This window comes from Mauremys mutica, chromosome 8 (assembly GCF_020497125.1).
Source record: "Mauremys mutica isolate MM-2020 ecotype Southern chromosome 8, ASM2049712v1, whole genome shotgun sequence".
NCBI lineage: Eukaryota > Metazoa > Chordata > Testudines > Geoemydidae > Mauremys > Mauremys mutica.
This window is the reverse complement of record NC_059079.1, coordinates 102,531,709-102,553,832: the sequence shown is the minus strand read 5'-3', so window position 1 is coordinate 102,553,832 and position 22,124 is coordinate 102,531,709. Positions and strand designations below refer to the sequence as shown.

At 42.3% G+C, this 22,124-nt stretch overlaps 1 protein-coding gene and 1 long non-coding RNA gene across 3 annotated transcripts in view; one reads left to right on the top strand and one right to left on the bottom strand.

The window, feature by feature from the left end:
* The window catches only part of RASGEF1C (RasGEF domain family member 1C), a 50,669-nt gene extending 48,417 nt beyond the window's left edge, over positions 1-2,252 (top strand). The window contains exons 12-13 of the mRNA XM_045026735.1: positions 974-1,046; positions 1,517-2,252. Of these exons, the coding sequence (XP_044882670.1) occupies positions 974-1,046; positions 1,517-1,541 (98 nt within the window). The 3' untranslated portion in view covers positions 1,542-2,252. The remainder of the gene's footprint in view (positions 1-973; positions 1,047-1,516) is intronic.
* The window catches only part of LOC123375644, a 47,257-nt gene that overhangs the window by 18,710 nt on the left and 6,423 nt on the right, over positions 1-22,124 (bottom strand). The window lies entirely within an intron of this gene.

Sequence of the window (22,124 nt, the reverse complement as noted above, 5' to 3'; positions counted from 1 at the left end):
ACCCTCTCCCACACATAAAGAGTCATATTCATGCTGGCTTCATGAGATGCCCACAGTAGAAGCCAGGCTACAGCTGGCCTCCCCTACTGCCCAAGGTAAAGTGCAGTGCAGAAAGACCTGCCATGAGTAAAAGAGAGACAGAGCTGACCGGTCAAATAAAACAAATAAGCTCTCCGTGCCACAATACAGAGTAACAGTGGGCTAACTCTTGAATATTAAAACGTTACTGTATTATATCACAGAATAAAATACAAAGGTGACTGTGGCATTACAGAATAAAGCATAACTAAATGGTGTAATGCGAAAGTGTCCATGAATACAAATTATGACCTACTTATAAAAGTCCATAAAGCAGGCTAGATGGTAATGCACGAACAGCTCATGCAGCTGGAATCTTGAATGCGTACCCTTATTTTTGCACTATAAAATGCATCCTGTAGTTCAGGGTTCTTCAAAAAAGATCTATTAACTTAGATCAGTTTATACGATTATATGTGTCATGAGGGTGTCATTTCTGCATGGCGTTTTCTCACTCTGGATGCTGGACTTTCATTCTTACCTAGTGTGCTATTTGTTTAACATGCCTTGTCTCTTAAGGAATTTGAAGAGGTTGCAGATGAAAATGGGGGTGAGGGAGGATTAAATTCAATGTTAAAATATGTGAACTTAATGTAGAAGACTGGGGATTTGTCTCTTCAGCTGTCAATCCTTGATTTTTTTACTTTTTGATAACACATTGGGGGCAGGTTTTCAAAGGCACAAAAGGGATTTTGGCACCCCAGGCTTTCGGTGAGAGTTAGGCACTTAACCGCCCTTGGATTTTTAAAAACATTCTGTTTATTGTGTGGGACAGTAGTGACAACAGATGAGGAAGATAATATGTACCAGCAAAACTCACAGGGAATGACTGTAATTTGGGGAAGCAAAAGGATTTGGGGTTCCTGATGATATTTGACTGACTTTTTTTTATTAGGTTTGTATCTGGCTTCCTATGAAAGTGAAAGTCCAGAGAACCAAATTGAAAAAGAGAGATGGAAATCCTTGAGGTAAGAGTTCAAGTTATAAAACCATACTTACAATACATGCACTACATTGATAGTCAAGAATTAAACTTGACTGAAGTTTGAAAATTTCTTAATAGAACTGGCATCAAATATGTGTCTTGTTGATTGTGCTGAAGGTGTTCTCAGCTTAAGGCTCTAGTCTGCAAAGCTGTAACTGGACTGATAAAATAATAGTCCTAATATAAATTATACACTGTAAATAAAAAGTGCCCAGTTCTTATTTACACTGCTCTGACTGTGTAAAGGTGCCTGGGAGTGGATGTAAAACACTGCCAGAGTGTCACGTGTATCCACTTTAAGGCTCCTTTATACTGCCGGACCAATGTAAACAGGCTTTAGTGTAAATGAGAATAAAGCCTCACAAATAATACTGAATGAGCCCAAACCAAAAAGCACTGATTATGCATGCTTCTTTGTTTCATCTTCATCATTGTAATGTTTCAAATTTGCAGGTCTACTATTTTAGGAAAAAGTTGAAGACTCAGATTATTGCAGTACGACAAGAAAAAAAATCAGCAAAAATATTTTGCACTACTGATTCCAAAGATGCCTATTTGGGATTTAGTTTTTCTTCTTCTTCCTTTTTATTTTTGGACTGCTTAATGTGATGAACTGGCTTCATCCATTGAAATTAACAGAATTGACTTACCGTATGCACAATTATGCTTTTCTAATACTCAAGAGAGGAAGGACAACAGATTATTTGTGGCCATACCAAAACTATGTCAGTATCACTGTAACCTTGTCTCAGATGGAAACAAAACAAGAGCAAGGAGAGTCATGGTGCTGCAGCAGAGAATGGTCTTCACTGGAAAACTAAAGACGCAGTATGCACATTTCAGAAGCAGGTGCTTCAAACAGCAGCTCGCTAAATCCGTTGAGTATTGTAAAATCAAATTCTGTCAAATGCAGCAGCAATCTGGTTAATTGCTAAGGAAGGAAAGAAGGATTTTATTTTACATCAGCAGCCTCCTGCCTTGTTGAACAATGCACTGACTTCAGCAGAGATAAGCTGCCCGTGGATAAAAACTCGTGTAAACCACATCAGCATGAAAAGTCATGCAAACCCCATGAATTTTTACATAGAATGATTTGAACTGTGAACATTGGTTATTTCTTCTTTCTCCAATTGTTCTTGCCTTTCTTACTGTGAATCTTGGCAGACTTCTCTGGGGCGTGAGCTGAAGATGAGACAAAATACAGATGTTCTGCTTTCACTGAAAGCTGTGGGAAGCAAATGGCTCCGAGTCCTACTTACTGCTGTTTTAAAGTATGTAATCTATTCCCTAATTCTGTTGGTGCTGAGAGAGGTGTTTTTAAGGCGCCTTACGTTATTGACAAGTGATAGAAGGTGATTGTGTGAGGAAACTCATTGGGTTTGTTTTGTCTCCTCACTTCAGCTTTGGTTCCAGGGCAACACGATATTGGGACACAGGGAGTAGGGCGGGGGAGGAAGAGCAGCCTAGATTTGTGGACTCAACAGTGCATTTGAGAGATGAAGAGTTTTCACTCTATGTACCAATGCACTAGAGCAGTGGTTCTCAAACTAGGGCCGACGCTTGTTCAGGGAAAGTCCCTGGCGGGCTGCGCCGGTTTGTTTACCTGCCGCGTCTGCAGGTTCAGCCGATCGCAGCTCCCACTGGCCGCGGTTCGCCGTGCCAGGCCAATGGGGGCTGCAGGAAGGGCAGCCAGCACGTCCCTTGGCCCGCGCCACTTCCCGCAGCCCTCATTGGCCTGGAGCGGCGAACCGTGGTCTGTGGGAGCAACGATCGGCCGAACCTGCAGATGCGGCAGGTAAACAAACCAGCCCAGCCCACCAGGGGCTTTCCCTGAACAAGCGGCGGCCCTAGTTTGAGAACCACTGCACTAGAGTAAAGACTTAGCAACACCCCATTTTTATTCTGACTTTTTATGTGCTGAACCGTGCTCCCCACTTTCCTTTCATGGAGATGATGTGCTGTTTGGAGTGGGGACCACATCTACCTTTGTGTTTGCAGAAATCAGGGTGCTACTGTAATATAAACATTAAATGTCTAAAAATGAATTGAGCTTATACCGGGTGCAAACCAGAACTCTAAAACTAGTTTGCTTTGCTCTAGAAGACTTTACCTATTTCACTCCCCTGAGCAGACCCCTGGTACTGTTTGTGAGCATAAGGACATAAAGATATGCAGGGGTCAGGTTTGAAAAAAGAACCATACAAAAGCATAGCAGCAATAAAAAATGCCACATTATACTGAACTCCTCCTCTAATTACAGGCTCAGTGTTGGCATTTTAGCGGTCCCAGTCTTTTTTTTCTGACCAACAGAAAGAGCTTGGTTCTACATTGAAGTCAATGGTAACTTTCCCTCAGCAAAGAGTGAAGGATCATGTGCATAACTTATCAGAATTGCTGCTGGGTTTAAAGAAAAAACCAAACCAAGGCTCATTAGAAACTTGGCTGTGTCTGTGTCTGGCTTTAGCCAGAAAGTTATAGCCATTGCTTCACACTGTAGTCCTCGCCATAGTAACCTGTACCTGAGTGTGTTGCTGCAAGGTGCTCCCTCATTGGGCTACATCTGGTATAGGGTGCAACTTCTTGTTTCAATTGTTATCCATAGGGTATATACTGCACTTATTCCCATAATGCTACACTGGCTTCTGGAGTGCAATTCAGGGTGTTGATTTTGATCTATCAAAGGCCTGTAGGGTATTGGTCATGGCCACCTGAGAGACCACCGCTCTCCCTATGCTCTGTCATGAGGTTTGACGTTGGCTGGGCTGCTTTTCTAATAGTTCCTGGATCTGAATACGTATGGGCTAGGGGCAGGGCATTTTCAGTGGAGGGACCATGGTTCTCCCTTTCCTGTTTGTCTGTCAGAGATTGAGTTTGCTGTAGCGTTCCTCTGTTTACTCAAGCTTTTGCCCAAAGCGGCTAACTGCAGGGAGGATGCAGAATCATTTCAGCCTGGGAACCAGTGTTGTTTTGATGCTGTTAATAGGTTTTTTTGTATGCGAGTGTAAAAATAGTCAGAGACGTGTATTTTACAAACCAAAATTTAGAAATGACAGCTACTGAAATGAAACCGTTTCCAAAAATGATGACATTAGAAACCTGTTAAATTCCAACCAAATCCAGGGCGGTGTTCATAGACACATTAATAACGATTCCAAGGCTTATGTGTACTCTCTGAATGGTCATTTTCCTTACTGTATATATCTTTATAACAGGCATATTATGACTTCATTGTGCTAATGGGTCTCCTTTTATTGTCTGGCACTGCAGCATCGTTGCATCTGCTTTTTAAAGTGGAAATTATTATTCGTTCTTTAACAGTCAGAAGGAGACTAGGATAGCTGAAACAATGAGGAGGGTTTTTTTGTGGATACAGACTAACACAGCTACCCCTCTGATACTAGGATAGCTGAGATTCTAGCCCTCCAAAGATATGAACTAAAACATTATTTTTCTAATAATAATAATTAATAATACTTTTCACTGCTACTACATATTCTAAGAACTCAAAGAACTTTCCAAAATCTATTGAATTAAGCTTCAGGAGATCCTTGTGGGGATCAATAGTTTGGTCAAAACTTGCAAACCTGGTGATTAAAGTTAGGCACCTAAGGGCCAGATCTACAAAGGTATTTAGGCACCTAAAGATGCAGTAGGACAGCTAGTGGTATTTTCAAAAGAACTGAGCTGCCTAAATCCCATTTAAATTAATTGGGGTTAGGTCCCCAGGTGCTTTTGAAAATCCCGTTAGGTACCTATTTGTATCTTTAGGCATCTAAATACCTTCAAAAATCTGGCCCCTAAATCCATATGCAGGTGCCCGTTTAAGTGGTCTGTTTTGAAGAGATGCTGAACGTCCAGAGCTCCCATTGACTTCAGTGAACATTGAGGACAAGCCATGCTTCACATGAGGCACAGAGCACTTTTAAAAGTTGGCCCTCAAGGTTGGAGGCTGAGACAGGCTGCCTGCTTCCTGCATGGTCACTTCAGTGGAAGATGAAGGCACTCAGCAGCCTGTAGGCTTTAAAAATCCTGCCCTGCCCTCATTGACATGAATGGCAAAACTCCCACAGGATTCAGCAGGAGCAGGGGAAGGCCCTAAATTTGTCAATTACATCTGTGATTTATGCATGGCTCAACCAAGGAATAAATTCCCATAATAGATGAGAGCATTATGGCCTTGCTTCATTCACCTGCTTAACGAGTAAGGGGACAATAGCAAGAGAAGGTTCCATTAACAGTTTGGGGGTGGAGGTCTCCCTAAAGTTTTCTAATAATTTTATATCAGCAATAAAATAATAAAAAATAAACAATCGTTTCCCATTACTGACAGGTGAAGAACTCTTCAGAACTACAAGAAAATGAGCTAGTAGCAGCAGGCACTGAGGTGTTATAAAGCACAGAGATTTCTAGACTAATTCATTTATAGTCACTCTCATGGCTTTCTAATTCCATTATTTTCAATGGATTTGCGGTTGGGAAAACTCCTTATGTAGATTCTACACTGAAGAATAAAGCCAGACTAAATGTGTACTTCTGTAGCGTTACTTGTAGTGTAGAAAACGCCCAACCTAGTAAAATGTGGAAATATTAAACATTAGTATAACTTCTCTGCTGTGACTGCAGTAGTCTAAAAAAGTAAACAAACAACAATAGTTCATCTGGGTCTCTCTAGCAGGGCTGCCCAGGGCGGGGGGAAAGTGGGGCAATTTGCCCTGGGCCCCACAGGGGCCCCCACAAGAGTTTTTCAGGGCCCCTGGAGCGAGGTCCTTCACTCGCTCCAGGGGCCCCGGAAACCTCTCGCAGGGCCTGGGCCCCCGGAGCATCTTCCGCAGCAATTCGGCGGCGGAGGGTACTTCCACTCTGGGACCCGCCGCCAAAGTGCCGGGTCTTCAGCGGCAATTCGGCGGCGGGGGCCCCCCACCGCCGAAGACCCCAGGCCTCCTGAATCCTCTGGGTGGCCCTGCTCTCTAGGATAATTATAGTGGTAGCAGAAGTCATATTTTTACTTCCTAAGGTCTCAGGCCTGCAACTTTGCGGCCTTATGTAGAGCCCAGGAAAAACAAAGGGGCCTACTGAGAGGCTTCTGCTTGTGTCAAAGTCAGTGTGATAAGAATGCTGAGCATCTTGCAAAAGACGCTTAGCATGTCACAAAATCATGTCATAAATTCCAAACCAGCTTCAATCATGTTACCTAGCTAAAAATGGACAGTTGGTTCAGGGCGGCACTAAAGATGCACTTCAAATTCAGAAGCAATTTAAAATGCAGAAATTTTGTTTATCAAGTTGAAAATATCTGCTGATAAGATAATCACACACTTAAAATCAGTCCAATCCCTTACGGATCCCGTGGTACCTTTATTGTGTTTTTATTATAAATATATTGTATACTTTTTGAAAACATGGGCACTGTTTTGCTCATGACTAAACCATTTGGAATGGAGCTCAGCTTATTGAATATCTAGGTTACTTGTCAGCAGTGATTGTGATATTATTGCTGTTCATATCACTGTAAAAGGAGTACAAAGTTAATGCAATCTAGCCTTAGAATTACTTTGTCTGAAATTCATGTAGGGTCTGATCCAAAGCACAGTGACATGCCAATGGAAAAATTCCTATTCATATCAACAGACTTTGGATCAGACCTGCAATTACTTGACATTTTGCTGTTGAAAATCATTGATAGAGAAGAAATTATAGTGGTGAATGTCGTAGTTATTGGCCCTTATCTTGGGCCCAGATGCTGCCCTCGGATATACAGGTGTACTTACCAGAGGTCAAAATTTGGCCTTCGCATGAACTTTCATTGACTTCATTGGAGTTACAGCAGCTTAGACTAGGGCTGAAATTGGCTTGAGTTCATTTATACATCTGAGATCAGAATTTGGCCTTTGTGCTTTAAAAACTTTTTTCTCTATTCAAACTGGCAGAAGCAATCAATACTGTCTAAGGAGTATCTTTAATTGGGAGACAAAAACCCTTTGATTTTTAATCTGATTGTTTTCTCATGACCGGTTTAGGAAATAAGAAGGAAAAAGGTAAAAGACAATTGGTCAGTGCTCATCAGTTTAAAACTGGACCAAAAGCTCTTCCTGTCTCTGTGCTTTTTATAGTTTTTTTTTAATTCTGTCTTTGGTTGTGGACATGCAGCTTCCATTGGCATCAGATGATGCCTCCCACATGCATCCAAAGGCAGAATTTAGTCCTAAGCGTTTTGGGGTTTGAAAGCAAAATGCTTCAGAGATCTGTTTCCTAAAATAAAGAGGCAATTAAAGCCCAACACTCATGAGCAACCGCGACCCTACAATCACAGCTCTGCACACTGATCTAGTCATTCCCGCCTCCTTCTATGAGCACTGGGGCCCCAGATCATGGGTCTGGGAAGAAGGGTGAGGAAAGACTGCATGCTTGCTCCCCTGCAGTAGTACCAGTTCAAGCCCCTCCATGTGTGTACGAGACTGGGCTTCCCAGGTCAGGTAGGGATGGGCTGGAAGTAACCCAGTGTGCAGGAGCAACCCCTCTCTTTGTCAATAACCTTCTTTAACCATGTGAGGATTCTCTGCGGAGTGGCATTCCCTGCTCCCTCAGTGGTAAGGGCAATGGCTGGCAAGGAAGCATGGAATCATGACCAGGGATCCTAGAAATCCGTTTGCCCCGGAAAAACACAGAATTTGCATTTTTATAGAGAATCATTAGTTTTTACATTTTGTGGAAAATATATATATATATAAACTATTAATGACATTTTACTGAAAGTACCACTGTCACTTATTCAATGTGCGTAGCCTCCCCCCCATTTTGCTTGATTTTTGAATGCACCTTAAATTTACATAGAGTAAAATCCCATTTATCTGAACCTTCATTATCCAGCTCTCTGTGTTAGTTGTACCACCAGCCACCCAGGGCTGACAGCATCAGGGCTCAGGTGGTTAGCCCTGGGCAGCTGGTGGTTCGGTTAACACAGAAAGCCAGATAATGGAGGCTTGGCTAAAGGTGGGGTCTACTATATTTCAATAAAACATTGTGTTCAACTGATACGTATATATTGTCGCTAGGGAAACTAAAGTGCAGCATTTCATTTTAATGGGAATACGGATTTTTATGTTATTTTTTATTGGAGAATTTTTTTTGCGGGGGGGTGGGGTCACGAAAAACCAGGATCCTGGGTCATGACCAGGAAGCAGTGCAGACCCAATAGGTCTCCATGTAGCTGAATCTGGTTTCTCTAGGTTTCCTGAGATCCATTTGGTTCTTGGGACATACCTCAGTTTAGGGGATGACCTTCCTGGCAGTTTTGTATGGAGGCAGATCACATTTCCTCCCCCAATAGAATAATTCTGAGGAAACTGTGAACTAGGAAGTTGTAGAGGGGATTTTAATCTATGGAGGAGAATTTTGTGCTTGTCTAAGAGACAGATTTTTAGTCCAAGTTTCTGTAATTTCTTCTAAACAGCAAGCCCAAACCACTACTTTAAAAATCGAGAAATGCCTTGATGGTGTCGTGTTGCCAACTTTCATACTTCATTGTGTTGCTGCAGAATGGAAATGTCAACCCTAGCTAATGGGTTATATAAATCTGAGCATACACAGCTCCCATTAATGTCAGTGGCAGCTAGGCACATGCAGAGAGACGAGTGTGCAGCAGAATGTGAAAGCTGTACCTAGCCTTTTGTGTCAGACTTTGGTATTTTGTGATGAAATTATATCACCTTAAGTGATATTCCAATATTTCTAGTGCTTTCCCCTACTGGTGTTAACATCATTGTACAGAGCCAATCCATGAGCTGAGCAAAAGGAGCAGTAATCAAGTTACGGTATCCTTTTTATGGCGACGTTCTTGCAGGCTGATATTCAATTGTGCATTTATTTATTTCACTGTTGTGTGAAAAACAAAGCACTCATCCAGCTACTAATTCTTTTTTTTTTTAAATGTGTCTTCCTCCAGCATCTTCATGTGCATTTCAAAATGTCAGAGATGGACTGAATACACTTAAGAGTGTGAGTCTGCACTGCAGTGCACCTTGTTTTGTTGTTTACACTTGTGCAACAGGGATGTCAGAGGCTACCAGATCAGATGGGGAATGATCTGCATGCACTGTGTGCAGAGGCAAAAATGACTATCCAAGGTGTAAGGCATCAGAGAGACAGGCTGTAGGCCTACAGATACTGAAAAGGGGTGATAAATTATTTGCTGCTCCTCTGTTGTTTTTTTAGTTAATTTAATTCAATAACTACTATTTAAGAATAGCTACAGCAAAGAAGGTGGATTTTGCAGTAGAAGTGAGTCTGCCAAGTGGCTCTCACTCTGGTTCTTAGCAGTTACTTTCTTGTAAGTTTCCAATAGACAGTGGGTGAAATTCTCCCTGGCATCCTCGGCACGAGGGCTAGAATGGGATTCAAATGGTGCATAAGCCTTGAGCTGGTCCTCTGCACCCGGATAGATTTCATCCAACATGAAGATACACCAAAAGCCATCATACAACTAGTTTATGGAGCCATTGGAACTGGGCAAACTAGAGAGCACAGGGCATTAGGCCTTGGAATCTATGAATCTATGTTTCACCGTTTTCTAGGCAGCTGAAGTAGGACAAATGTAACCGAACTTTCAAGTCTCTCGCCTCCCCAGGAGCAGAGAGAATTGGTATTCAGGTATGAGACAAATACTTGAGTGTTACTCACTGCGCAAACTGCCCTTTAACAAGGATCCTCAGTGACTTTACTGACTAGTATCTCAGGAGTTTTAGCCTCCAATAAAACACAGATATTTTGGGAAGGGGACCTTTTAGATTCAATGTGAAGCAATAGTAGGGTGGCCATATTTCCCAAAGGGCTAGCCCAAGCCCACCCTGAACCTTCCCCCTACACAGGGCTGGCCCAAGCTGCTCGCCCGAACACTGACTGCCTCCCTGCACGGGGCTGGGGTCACTGCTTATCCGAGCCCTGCCTGCCCCTGCCTCTCCTCCCCCCTCTCCCCACCAGGCTGGGGCTAGCGTTACCGCTCACCCGAGCCCTGCCTGCCCCACCCCCAAGACTGAGGCTGGCGTCGCTGCTCGCTCAAACCCTGCCAACTCCTTGCCGGAGCCCTGCCTTCCCCCCGCACAGGGCTGTTTGCTCTTGCCAGCGTGATCAGTTGGCAGGAGCAAACAGGACAAATGCCCACTTTTGTCAAAAAATGTCAGGACGGCTGGAACCCAGAACTTTAAAAAGGGACTGTCCCGGCCAAAAGGGGATGTACGGTCACCCTAAGCAATAGGCCAGACCAATTAAAAACTGCTGGGACTTTTCTTGTTGTCTGGCTGCTCCTCTCGATCATGAATTCCATCTGAGTCAGTCTTACTCCCATCTGTGCTCCCCTTCTGCCATTGTGGACAGACTCAGATTGTTGCCCTGCAAATTGAAGAAATCTGGGTGAGCCTGGAAAAGCTGCTAATTTCCTCCTGGATGCCTTTGCCTCTGTTGAGGAGGGCTTATGACTAACAAGCAGCTCTTCCAAACTTCAGTAGGCGTTTCGTATCCTCCTGTGGCATATGCAGGCTCTGTAATCATACCGAGTACCCTCGGCCCAAAAGACCAGGGGTAGGACTCCCTTCAGAGCATCGCCTGCTATATCAAACAGCCAGCACAGGCTACTGTTGCAGGAGCAGGAAACCTTCCTACTTCTGTGAAGCTCCCAGGCCTTGCTGAAGTGGGGAAGACTCTGGATTCACAAGCTCAAACATCCTGTAAGTCAAATATTTGAACTAGCCAATCTCCCTTCAAGGTACCGTGGGCTGCCATCTAAACCCAGTTCACTACAGAAAGTACTAGAGCACTGGTACTTTCCAGACAGCTGTAACCCTATCAGCTAGCTGTATCTGACCAATACTATGTCAATCCTATACTGAGCACCTTTTAATGTTCCTGTCTTCCTGGAATGACTAACCGTATAATGGCTCTCTGGAGTTTGACGCACCCATGGATAACTCTGAGTTTGGGGGTGTAGCCTGAGTAGCTGAGGAATACGAGCTCCTATGTGTTTTCATAGCAGACCAAGCCTGGTTAAAGTTTACAGTATGCTTTTCTCTCAGATTCCTACGGCCTGCATCTGGCAATAGGATGTATTGGATCTTGTACTGGGATGACTTGTTACAGTTCAGTGTTTCTTTGCCTATCCCATTAACTCTTCACATTCAGTGAAAGGGACAAGCTCAGTGCTATTAAATTAAAGGAAGCTTTTAAAGAGATGATTCTTACACATGTGCGTAACTTCCCCTAGGAGGTAGTAGTCTGTAAAAAAGAGTGAAACTGCTGGTGTAACAATTATGGAAATTAAATCAGTGTCCAAGGTTCAGAACACTGGGATGTATGCCATGAATCTTTAAAAGTATGAGCATTCAATTTGCATAGGACAGAAATCTGATTTAAGAGTTGTTGCACTTTTAGCAAGTTTTATGAAATGTGAAAGCATCTGCTACTGGTGGCTCCTAAATGGACTCAAAAGCATTACTCTACATTCCAAATGTCCACCAAATTTTACCAGTGGTGGTGTCAAAGCTCAGTTTTTACCCCTCTGCTATACAACTCCCCGCGCAACTGTGCTTAGAAAACTGGGCACTATGTTGTGATAGATATTTTTATAAAGCAAGAACCAAACTGGGCATTGAAAGAAATATGGTATTAAAGATGCAAGTGTCTCCTGAGCACGGGTACTGAGTAGCTGTGTTTTTTCCTGCAATTTGTTAATTTGTTTCTTTGTTTTTGTTGTTGTTGTTGTTGTTTTAAACCGAAGTTCCTTATATTCAGGTCAAATAGGTATCCCAGTAACACCTTTTGTTAAATAGGAGTTCTCAGTTAATATTGACCCTATATTAACTGCACAGGCAGGCAACAGGAAGGTTACTTGAAAATAGCTATTATGATTTTGTGACTGTACATAGACCTTACATAATGTTCATGGTAATGTGCATACTATACCCTGCATAAACACTGCAAAAATAGCATGGTCATCAGTACGCTTTATAGCTGTTTGTGGAAAATGTCTTAACCTGCATTCATGATTATAGTATCCACCCCACTCCAATGCCTTTTTATACAGCTGTGGTGAGATTGTTATGGACCCATTTTGTCAGTCATGTTCAAGCTAATTTACTTATGTATAGAATTTATATATTACAAACCTAATTTATACTGTGTTTTAACAGTTTGCCTGAACTGTCTCTGGTTTCTAAATTTTGTAATGTGAGTGTCAAATAAAAAAAATCAATGAAATGTTGTTGGTCCAGCTGTTCAGTTTTTAATGCATGTGCAATTTTATTCTTGGAGGAGACTTAGATAACTGGATCATCAGAACAGACAGCAAATTCTTTCTGCCTCTAAAGTTCCTCTAAAAAAAGACAGACAAACCTGATTGCACCAGGCAGTTTTCAAATAAACAGGTAAATTGAGAAATGCCTCATAATTTCTGCCATTTTTCTGGAGTTTCCACTTCACTGTTTTATTTTTTCCTGTGTAGGTATGAGATTGCACTGCACTGTACATCACAATAAAAGCGAAACACTGATTGTCTTGATTACTAGTTATCAGAGCTTAAGAAAATGTTGCTACAAACATGAATCCCAGACCTACATCTTCTGACTCACAAGTGCTATGAAGGTTGAAGATTTTACAGTCATTTAATATACAATTCCCTCATATGACCATGTTTCATTATATTATGATTATCTGCATTGCAGTAGTACCAATTGAAATGCTTACTATGTGGTAAGCATTTATAGTAAGATTCAGCCCTGAAGAAGCAAAGTGACATGCGCAATCGCACAGGAGATGAGTGGCATAGAAGTCCTGTCGCCTGTCCCATCCTGTGTCCTGTCCACTGAATCACACTGCCTCTCTAACTGTACTACTTTTACTTAACATGCAGGCTGATCCGGCATTGCTTTTACTCATGTGAGTAGTCCTTACCCATTGGAGTCATATCACTGACTCCAAATCTTGCAAATCCCTATTCACACAAGTGACCCTTGCTTGTGTAAACAGTGCCATTTTTTTTCTATTGAGTAGTTCTGAATTGTGAAAAATCCCTCTGTCTTCAGCTAGATTACTCTAGTGAGTAAGGCTCTGGGACATAGTAGCAAAAGAACTAGTGAGTGCAGAGCGGGATGAGAGAACAAACAACACAAGACCTGTGTAGTCATGTTGCTACTGGAAGATAGTGCACTGAGGAGCTGTATAAGAACCTATACAGAATAGAAAAGGGGTGGCAGTCCCACTATCCCCTCCCGTCCAACCTGCCCCTTTTGGGGATGCTGAATAACACTGCCACCATCTCTCTCCCCCTTCCACAGTCTGTCCCATAGTATTACAGCTGGAAATTCTGTAAACAATTTTACCCCTTCAGAAATGTGATCAGTATAATTCAGGAGACCATTACCCTCAATGATATGCTTCTGAGCCCTTTGCTGAACTGCTCTATGTTATCTCTTTATCACTGCTATTATCTCCCTGAACTTACACATGCCATGATCACCCAGGCCATTCCCCCCTCGCAGTAGGGGGTCAGGGAGTGAATGTTGTCTCTCTCTACACATCTTAGAAATGCACCCTGTGTTTTTCCAAAACCATCCACCCCAGCCCTCTTCTTAATGACGGCAACACATGTCACATTGACCATGTCCTAGAGCATCCAGACAGCTCACTTCCAGTACTGACCAACCCAATGGATCTACAACCCTATTGCCAGCAGCACATAAACCAAACTACAGTACACACGTTGGAAATCTGTTACAAAGACAACTAATGCAAATCATAACTACTAACCAACCTCTAGCATTGACCAGAGAGCAGAAATATGAAATCAACAAGTCCTTAACTGAGAGAGGCCAGGTGGCCTGAGCACAGTATAGGAAGCCAGGAACTGACTCTGTCCTGTGGCTTTGGACAAGGCACTTAACCTCAGCTTTCATTTTCCCAGCTGTAAAATGGGAGATTAAATAATATTTAGCTCTGTCGCACAACTGCCCGAGGATGGATCAGTTAATGTTATGAAGCAGTGGGGGGAGGGATAGCTCAGTGGTTTGAGCATTGGCCTGCTAAACCCAGGGTTGTGAGTTCAACCCTTGAGGGGGCTATTTGGGGATCACTACTGCATTGAGCAAGGGGTTGGACTAGATGATCTCTTGAGGTCCCTTCCAACCCTGACAGTCTATGATGAAGGCTATGTATTATTCACCCCAAAGATTAAATAAAAGGAATAAATTCAGAAAATTGTATTGTGAAGCAAATACTGCAAAGACAGTCTCATTCACATTTCCTTACCACAGTTTATACATTTGATGCTATACAGTCTCTAAACATTGTAACACTTGATTTCATAGATATATTTATATAGAGAGACACACAAAAGTGCCCACCACACTGACTCACAATAAAAACTTGAATTATTTTCAAGTAGGTTTGTATCAAAAATATCTTCTCAAACTGCTGTCAGTCTCAGTAACTACACAGCACATGAAACCACACTCCCTTCCCCAAGTTGCCACGATTAGAACCCCTCTGCTTTTATTTCCTCACGGTTGTTAACTAACAACCCCCTCAAAAAAGGCCATTTGTAGATAGGCTGTTTCCACCTTTGATACATAATTCTGCCTGCGTAAACCTGTCACATCGGGTGAAAATATGCTCACAGATTGTATTCTCTATAGCAGAGGTTCTCAAACTGTGGTCCGCAGACGAGCTCCATTCAGGTGGTCCACAGATAGTTCCCTCTAAGGTGTGCACCTGGACGGCCGTACATGAGAGAATGAAGGGCCACCCACCTAATTAGTGAAGCTGCACAGGCGTGGCTCCGCTAAATAGTTTCCTGGACCCTGGAGAAGACGCACATGTAAGGTGAGGTGGTGGCCTTGGGGGGAATAGGGGGTGGGTGAGAAGAGGGAGTAGGGGGAATTTGGGATGTGTAGGCTGCGACGGCCAGAGAAAGAAATGACTTTCCCCAGCTCCAGGGCTGCAGCTGCGGGGGGGGGGAGACATTCCTCCTTCCCAGCCCCCTCCCCCCTTCTTCCCAGCCCCAGCTTGGGGGATGCCATGGCAGGGGAGAGAGGGCACATCCATTGCATTAGAAAGGTAAGACTACTGATATTAAAATATGAGTTGTGTGCTTTTATTTGTAGAACAAAAAACATTAATTATTATTAAGGTTTTTTTATATAGTGCTTTTATCCAAAGTGCTTTACAATAGTTAGCTAACAGTACAAACAACGTTTGGAAATATCATTAAGTGGTCCACCGAGACCCTCAACAATTTTCAAGTGGTCCGCGGAAAAAAAAGTTTGAGAACCACTGCTCTAGTCTATAGGATACTCCTAGGATACCAGCAGCCTGATTCCCACTACTGCTGTGCCACCACTGCCACCTGCTGAGCAGAAAGGAAAACTAAATAGTAATCATCAAAACAAATGTGATTTTTTTTAAAGACTAACAAATTTATTTTAGCATGAGCTTTCGTGAGCTGCAGCTCACTTCTTCGGATGTGCATCCGAAAAAGTGAGCTGCAGCTCACGAAAGCTCATGCTAAAATAAATTTGTTAGTCTTTAAGGTGCCACAAGTACTCCTGTTCTTTTTGCGGATACAGACTAACACGGCTGCTACTCTGAAACCTGTGATTTTTGTTGTTCCCCTTATTGTTAATATTGTGTTCCTTTTTTAACTAATGTAACAGTTTGTGTGCAAGCATTTTGTTCTGCACACTGCACACACAGGTACAAGGTTTGAAGCGCTGCTCTCAAATATGTAGCTTTAGCCAATTAAATGAATGGCTACATTTTTGTTATTAACACTCGTATGTATAGAAACCCACATACCAGGCAGCACAAGGGAACCCAGTAAAGTGAGCTGCAGAAGAAGCACTGGCAGAGCCAGGAGAGAATGCAGCTTCCTGTTCATTTTCTTCTGCAGCATTCATACATGTGAACTAGTCTGTAATGCCACTACCTTCTCCTCTTCCCAAGCTCTCCTTGAGACTCACTTAAAAAAGATGTTCATGAGAAATTGTCACTGGCATTGGCTAGATAGCAGGCCAATTGCAACCAAAAAAACCCCATTATTGTGCTTTATCCTTCTTCCTCGCCCTTCTTCTAGTGCTTGTTTTCTGAGTTTGTGAGCTTCTGGGGGCAGGGACTGTTATATGTTTGGAAAGCTCTTAGTATATTGTAGATGCTGTTGTAATGGTAATAAATGCTAATAATTAATCCTCCAACCCTCTAGACCTTAGTTCCTCTTCATACTGAAGAACAAGCGGATAAATGGGATTTTCAGTTTGATGGAATCCATGTTTAAAGCCTTACCTCCAAGAACTCTTCCTCCAAGGAAATCTTAATGAAACATTCACACAAAGCTAAAATGCCACGCTTGTCCACAATAGGTGCATGACTAGTCACTAGTGCTTGGCAGGAGTAAAAGTGAAAAACCCAATTGTGCACCTATACTAAAGTCATGTTTCACTTTAGGTATACAGTCAGTTATAGTAAAAGCCATGCTACACCTTAGCTGTTCAGTACTAGTTAGGGAAGGCGTTGCTCCGGGAAAGCAAATCCCAGAGTGTGCGCCAGAGTCTTGCCAGCCCTGCTATGCCAAGGATGACAATTCCACAGAGTGCTCTGTGGCTGAGTCACTAGGAAGGAGAATCCCAAATATATCCACTTTATCTCCAGAGATTTAAATTTCCCCTCAGAAAGGCTACTGTAAATAAATGGGTCTGAGTACTGACATATTTGAATGATAGTTCAGGTCTAGTTTCCTATTATTTGGACTTGTCTTCTCTCAATACTAGGTTGGTTGGGGTTCATCAAATCACACTGCTCCATGTGTATGCTGAGTGCCACAGGAGTCAGGAAGAAAATTTTCCAGTGTACAGAATTGTACATGTGGTCAGATGCACTATACCAAGGGTTTGCTTACCTCTGCAGCATCCGTGCTGAAGCAGGATACCAAACGTTATTCATTATAGAAAATGCCATGTTCCCACAGATATCAAGTGCCTAATGGTCAATATCAATCTATTCTATAACAAGTTATATGGAACCAGAATCTGCCACCCTTCCTCTCTGATTTTGCAAGTACAGGCAAGTCGCATCTTAGGCGCATTTAACATGCGCGAATTCAGCTTTGTGCGGTCGGCAAAAACAGGAAAAAAAGAAAAATACAAATATAAAAACTGCATCTGTAGTGTGGGTGATTCCGCCCGCCATTCAACTCAACGAGTGTTTCACTATATGTGGGAACCCCCGCGTAAGATGAGACTCGCCTGTAGTTCCACTGAAATCAATCAACTGCATCCACCAATTTTGGGCCCCATCAGGAATAAGAAATAGATGGTCTCATTGTTTCACTTTGGCTGAGTGATGCATATATTCTCTCTATTTAGGGTTCCAATCAATTCTCCAATGGCTAATAATGGCATGGAGGATGAGTGGTTGCAGCTTTCTGGCTTAGATAGGAAATCAATTGTATTAGATATTACTGCAAGGCCAGGGCTGGCTCTAGGTTTTTTGCTGCCCCAAGCAAAATAAAATAAAATAAAAAAATCTCAGAGTGCAGCTGCCGAAGCAACAACAAAAAAACCCATCCGGAATGCCGCCCTTGGAATTGTGCTTGGTTTGCTGGTGCCTAGAGCTGGTCCTGTGCAAGATCTTCTGGTGTTATATAGGAGAGAAACCCCGAGGACAATCTGTTAGCGATTTGTTTAAGTCTGTCCATGATAATATAATTAGTCAACCTAGACACCAAATTGCCAGAGAAGAATTTAGAAACAGGAGAAAACTTTCTCTGGCTCTCACGGGGAATATGAATCACCTAGCGAACAAAGTGAGAGAATGTACTGTTTGGTCAATTTGTTATGAGGAATTGAGGCTGTATTCATAAACAGAGAGAAACATTTTTTAGACGGTACAATTCATTACAAAAACTGACAAAGACAGTAATAAATTGGCTACTGACGCTAGGTGAGGGATAAAGAGGTAGAGATGTATAGTCCCTTTTAGCCATTAAAAAGGGATCACTTCAGAATCTAAAGCTGATGCAGCACATGAGGTATTATTTGTTAAGCATGTATCTCACTATCGGCATGACACTAGTGCTTTGAGATCTGCACTGGCTCCTTGTTGCTTTCTGGGTATAGTTTAAGGCAGGGGTAGGCAACCTCTGGTACACGTGCCGAAGACGGCATGTGAGCTGATTTTCATTGGCACTCACACTGCCCGGGTCCTGGCCACCGGTCTGGGGCGCTCTGCATTTTAATTTAATTTTAAATGAAGCTTCTTAAACATTTTAAAAACCTTATTTACTTTACATCCAACAATAGTGTAGTTATATAATATAGCCTTATAGAGAGAGACCTTCTAAAAACGTTAAAATGTATTACTAGCACGCAAAACCTTCAATTAGAGTGAATAAATGAAGATGCAGAACACCACTGCTGAAAGGTTGCTGACTGACCCCTGGTTTAAGGTGTTAATTCTGAGCTAAAATACTTTGAATGGTTTAGGACAGGGGTCTGCAACCCGCGGCTCCGGAGCCGCATGCGGCTCTTCAGCCTCCTTGTTGTGGCTCCCTTCGGCCTTGACAAAAGAAAAAAAAAGAATAACGGTTATTTATTAATTTATTTTTTATTTATATATTATTTTATTTTTGTTTATTTTGTTGCACAGTTATCTTGGAGTTCGAGGTGATACTTTAACATTGAATTTTTAAAAAGTTTTTATAATTTGTCAATTAAAATATGCGTCACATCCACGTCTATAGCCCTCGCCTTTACCTGCAGGCGGCTTCTTGAGTGTGTGACCCCCGCGGTAAGCTAACCATGAATACATCCCAAAAAAGAAAAATCTCAGAAGAAAATAGAGAGTTTAATTCTGCATGGACAGATTCCTTTGCCTTCACTGCCAACGACGCTGGCTTACCTGTGTGCTTGATATGTGGCGAGAAATTAGCAAACAACAAAAAATGTAACGTTGAAAGACATTTTCAAAACAAGCACTCAGCATTTTCTGAAAAGTACCCAACTGAAGATGGGCGAAAGAGAGCGATTTTGGAACTACTACGGAAAGTTGAGCAGAGCAAACATACTTTCAAGAAGTGGATCAACTCTCCAAACTCAACTACAGCTGCTAGTTTTGTGGCAGCTCATGAGATCATAAGGAGGGGGAAGCCATTCACAGATGGAGAATACATGAAAGAATCGTTCATAAAAATATCAGAGCATCTATTCTCTGAATTCAAAAACAAACAGGAAATTATTCAGAAAATTAAAGAAATGCCTCTCTCTGCAAAGACCGTCAAGGACAGGACCATTAAAATGGCAACAAACATCACCAGTAAGCAAATTGATGACATCAATTCAGCTCAAGCATATTCAATTGCCTGTGATGAGTCAAGTGATGTAAACGATATTGAGCAGACAGCACTGTTATGCAGATATGTGAACTCTGATGGGCCGCAGGAAGAACTGATTGAACTCATACCGTTAAAGGGCCAAACGCGGGGACAGGACATTTGTGAGGCTGTTTTGAGTTGTCTAAAAGCCAAAGGAATAAACACCACTCACCTGGTGTCAGTGTCTACTGATGGTGCACCCAGTATGAGAGGAGCACAGAAGGGCTTTGTGAATTTACTTCAAAAGTCGCTGGATCAAGAGCTGATGACGTTTCACTGCATCTTGCACCAAGAAGCACTGTGCGCTCAAACATTCCCCCCTGAATGTGTGGAAGTGATGAACATCGTTATTAAGATAGTGAACAAAATAATTGCAAATGGGTTAAACCACCGACAGTTTTGTTCATGGTTAGATGAAGTCGAGAGCGCATATTTGGATCTCCTGCTGCACAACAGAGTTCGGTGGCTGTCAAGGGGAGACGTGCTGAAACGCTTCGCTGCTTGTCTGGAACATGTGAAAACCTTCTTGGAAAGCAAAGGCCTCAGCTATCCCGAACTGGGAGACCTCGATTGGCTGGAAAAATTTTATTTCATAGTGGATATGACAAGTCACTTAAACATGCTGAATAAAAATCTCCAGGGAAAGGGAAGCACGGCCCTGCCGTTGCTGGAGGATGTTCTGGCGTTTGAGCGCAAGATGACAGTGTTTGCCAGAGATGTATAGAGAGGTACGCTCTCTCACTTCTCCTCCCTGAGAGAGTTCAAAGAAGAGAACAATCACATAAATTGTGATTATTTACACCGTGCAATTATGGCAATGCAAGCTGCATTTGGAGAAAGATTCAGCGAGTTCAGAAAGGAAAAAAACACTCTGTCCTTCCCTGTCACACCGCTGGACATCGACCCATCCCTGCAGAACATATCCGCATTCACAGGGATAAGTCAGCCCGATCTTGAAATTGAACTGGCTGACATAGCGGATAAAGACTTATGGGTGTCCAAGTTCAAAAGCCTGACAGCGGATCTCGAAGAAGTCGCCCGTCAGAAGGCCACTCTCGCTAAAGAGCACAAATGGAATGATATTGAAAACCTCCCCAAACCCGACAAACTTGTTTTTGAAACATGGAGTGCCATTCCCGACACGTATATGAACATGAAAAAGTATGCATTTGGAGTCCTGTCCATCTTTGGCTCAACATACTTAAGCGAGCAAGTTTTCTCGAGCATGAACTTCATAAAGTCCAAATATCGCTCCCGCCTCACAAATGAGAGCCTACAGTCCTGTGTGAAGATCAAAGTCACATCTTACAGCCCCGACAAAGGGAAGATCAGCATCGAGCTTCAGAAACAGAAGTCACATTAAACAGGTGAGAACACTAGCATTTAATAGGCTATTATTATTCAGAAAAAAACATTTATTTCAGACCCGGAGCTGATGTAGTTTTTTATTGTATGTTCAGGTGCTTCGGTTGATTGCTGGCCGAGAAAGAAACCCGAAGAGGATGAGAGCACACTGAAATGGACTTGTCAAAAAACGTTCCTAATTTTATGTTTACTTTTTTAAAACTGCTAAGCTGCAACTATATGTTTTTTTATATTAAAGTGGGCTACGTTTTATTTTAATTTTACACAAATACGGGAAGGACTCAAAAAGGCCTGCATAGTTCAGTGTTTAATTTATTTCAAAGTAGGCCTACACATGCACACTGCACTTCTGTTTGTTGTATTCTGTTGTTGTAACAGGCAAAATTAAAAAAAGATTAAAACTTTTAAACACTGTTTATAAGCAGTGTTATGTTTTGCGGCTCCAGACTATTTTTCTTTAGTGGAAGAGGGGGCAAAATGGCTCTTTTGATAGTAAAGGTTGCCGACCCCTGGTTTAGGAACTGCCTACCTGAGAGACCTCCTCTTTCCCTGTACAACACTGACACATGAGATCAGAAGATGAACTCAAGAGCTCCTGAAGTATTATTTCACTAGTGCTTGAAGCATAAACCTCAATTAAATTACCAAACTCTGCGTAAATCATGCTGACTACACCACTGTCGTACTTCGGGGTGCAATTCAGATCACTAAGGGGTTGTGTCATATAGCCTGATCTATAGATTATGTATTGATTACTTAAGAATTCCCAGTTAGCACTTTGAGGGCAGACAGATTCTCATCCCAAGCTCAGGCCCAGTATTATTAAAATTACTATATAATTGGGAACCCCAATGTGCACAGTTGCAACACTCACAATATAGGAATTCTTCTATATTTACAAATAGTTTACTAATACTTTTAGCAAAGTTACAAACACAGACATTCAGTAATGGAGATAGAGAGACTACAGCATGTACATCTGAACATCCATCTACTCAAACCATCCCTTGCAGAACAACCTGAAAAGTTACCACTTGGCTTCCTCATCATCTTCTTCAACATCACCAGTGGGCATTATTCTGGCACCTCCCAAGGGATCTCTCTCCTACTGCCCACAGGCTGGGATGCAACGTTTATAATATGATATGCTGATGCCATGATATCTAATGCATATTCAGTAGGGGTTTTCCTTGTCCTTATTTGCATTTCTTCATCCTACTAATGTTGAGGTGTCCTTCTTTTATAAGTTAGTATATTAATACATGTAACTACCATTTCAGCTCATCATCATAC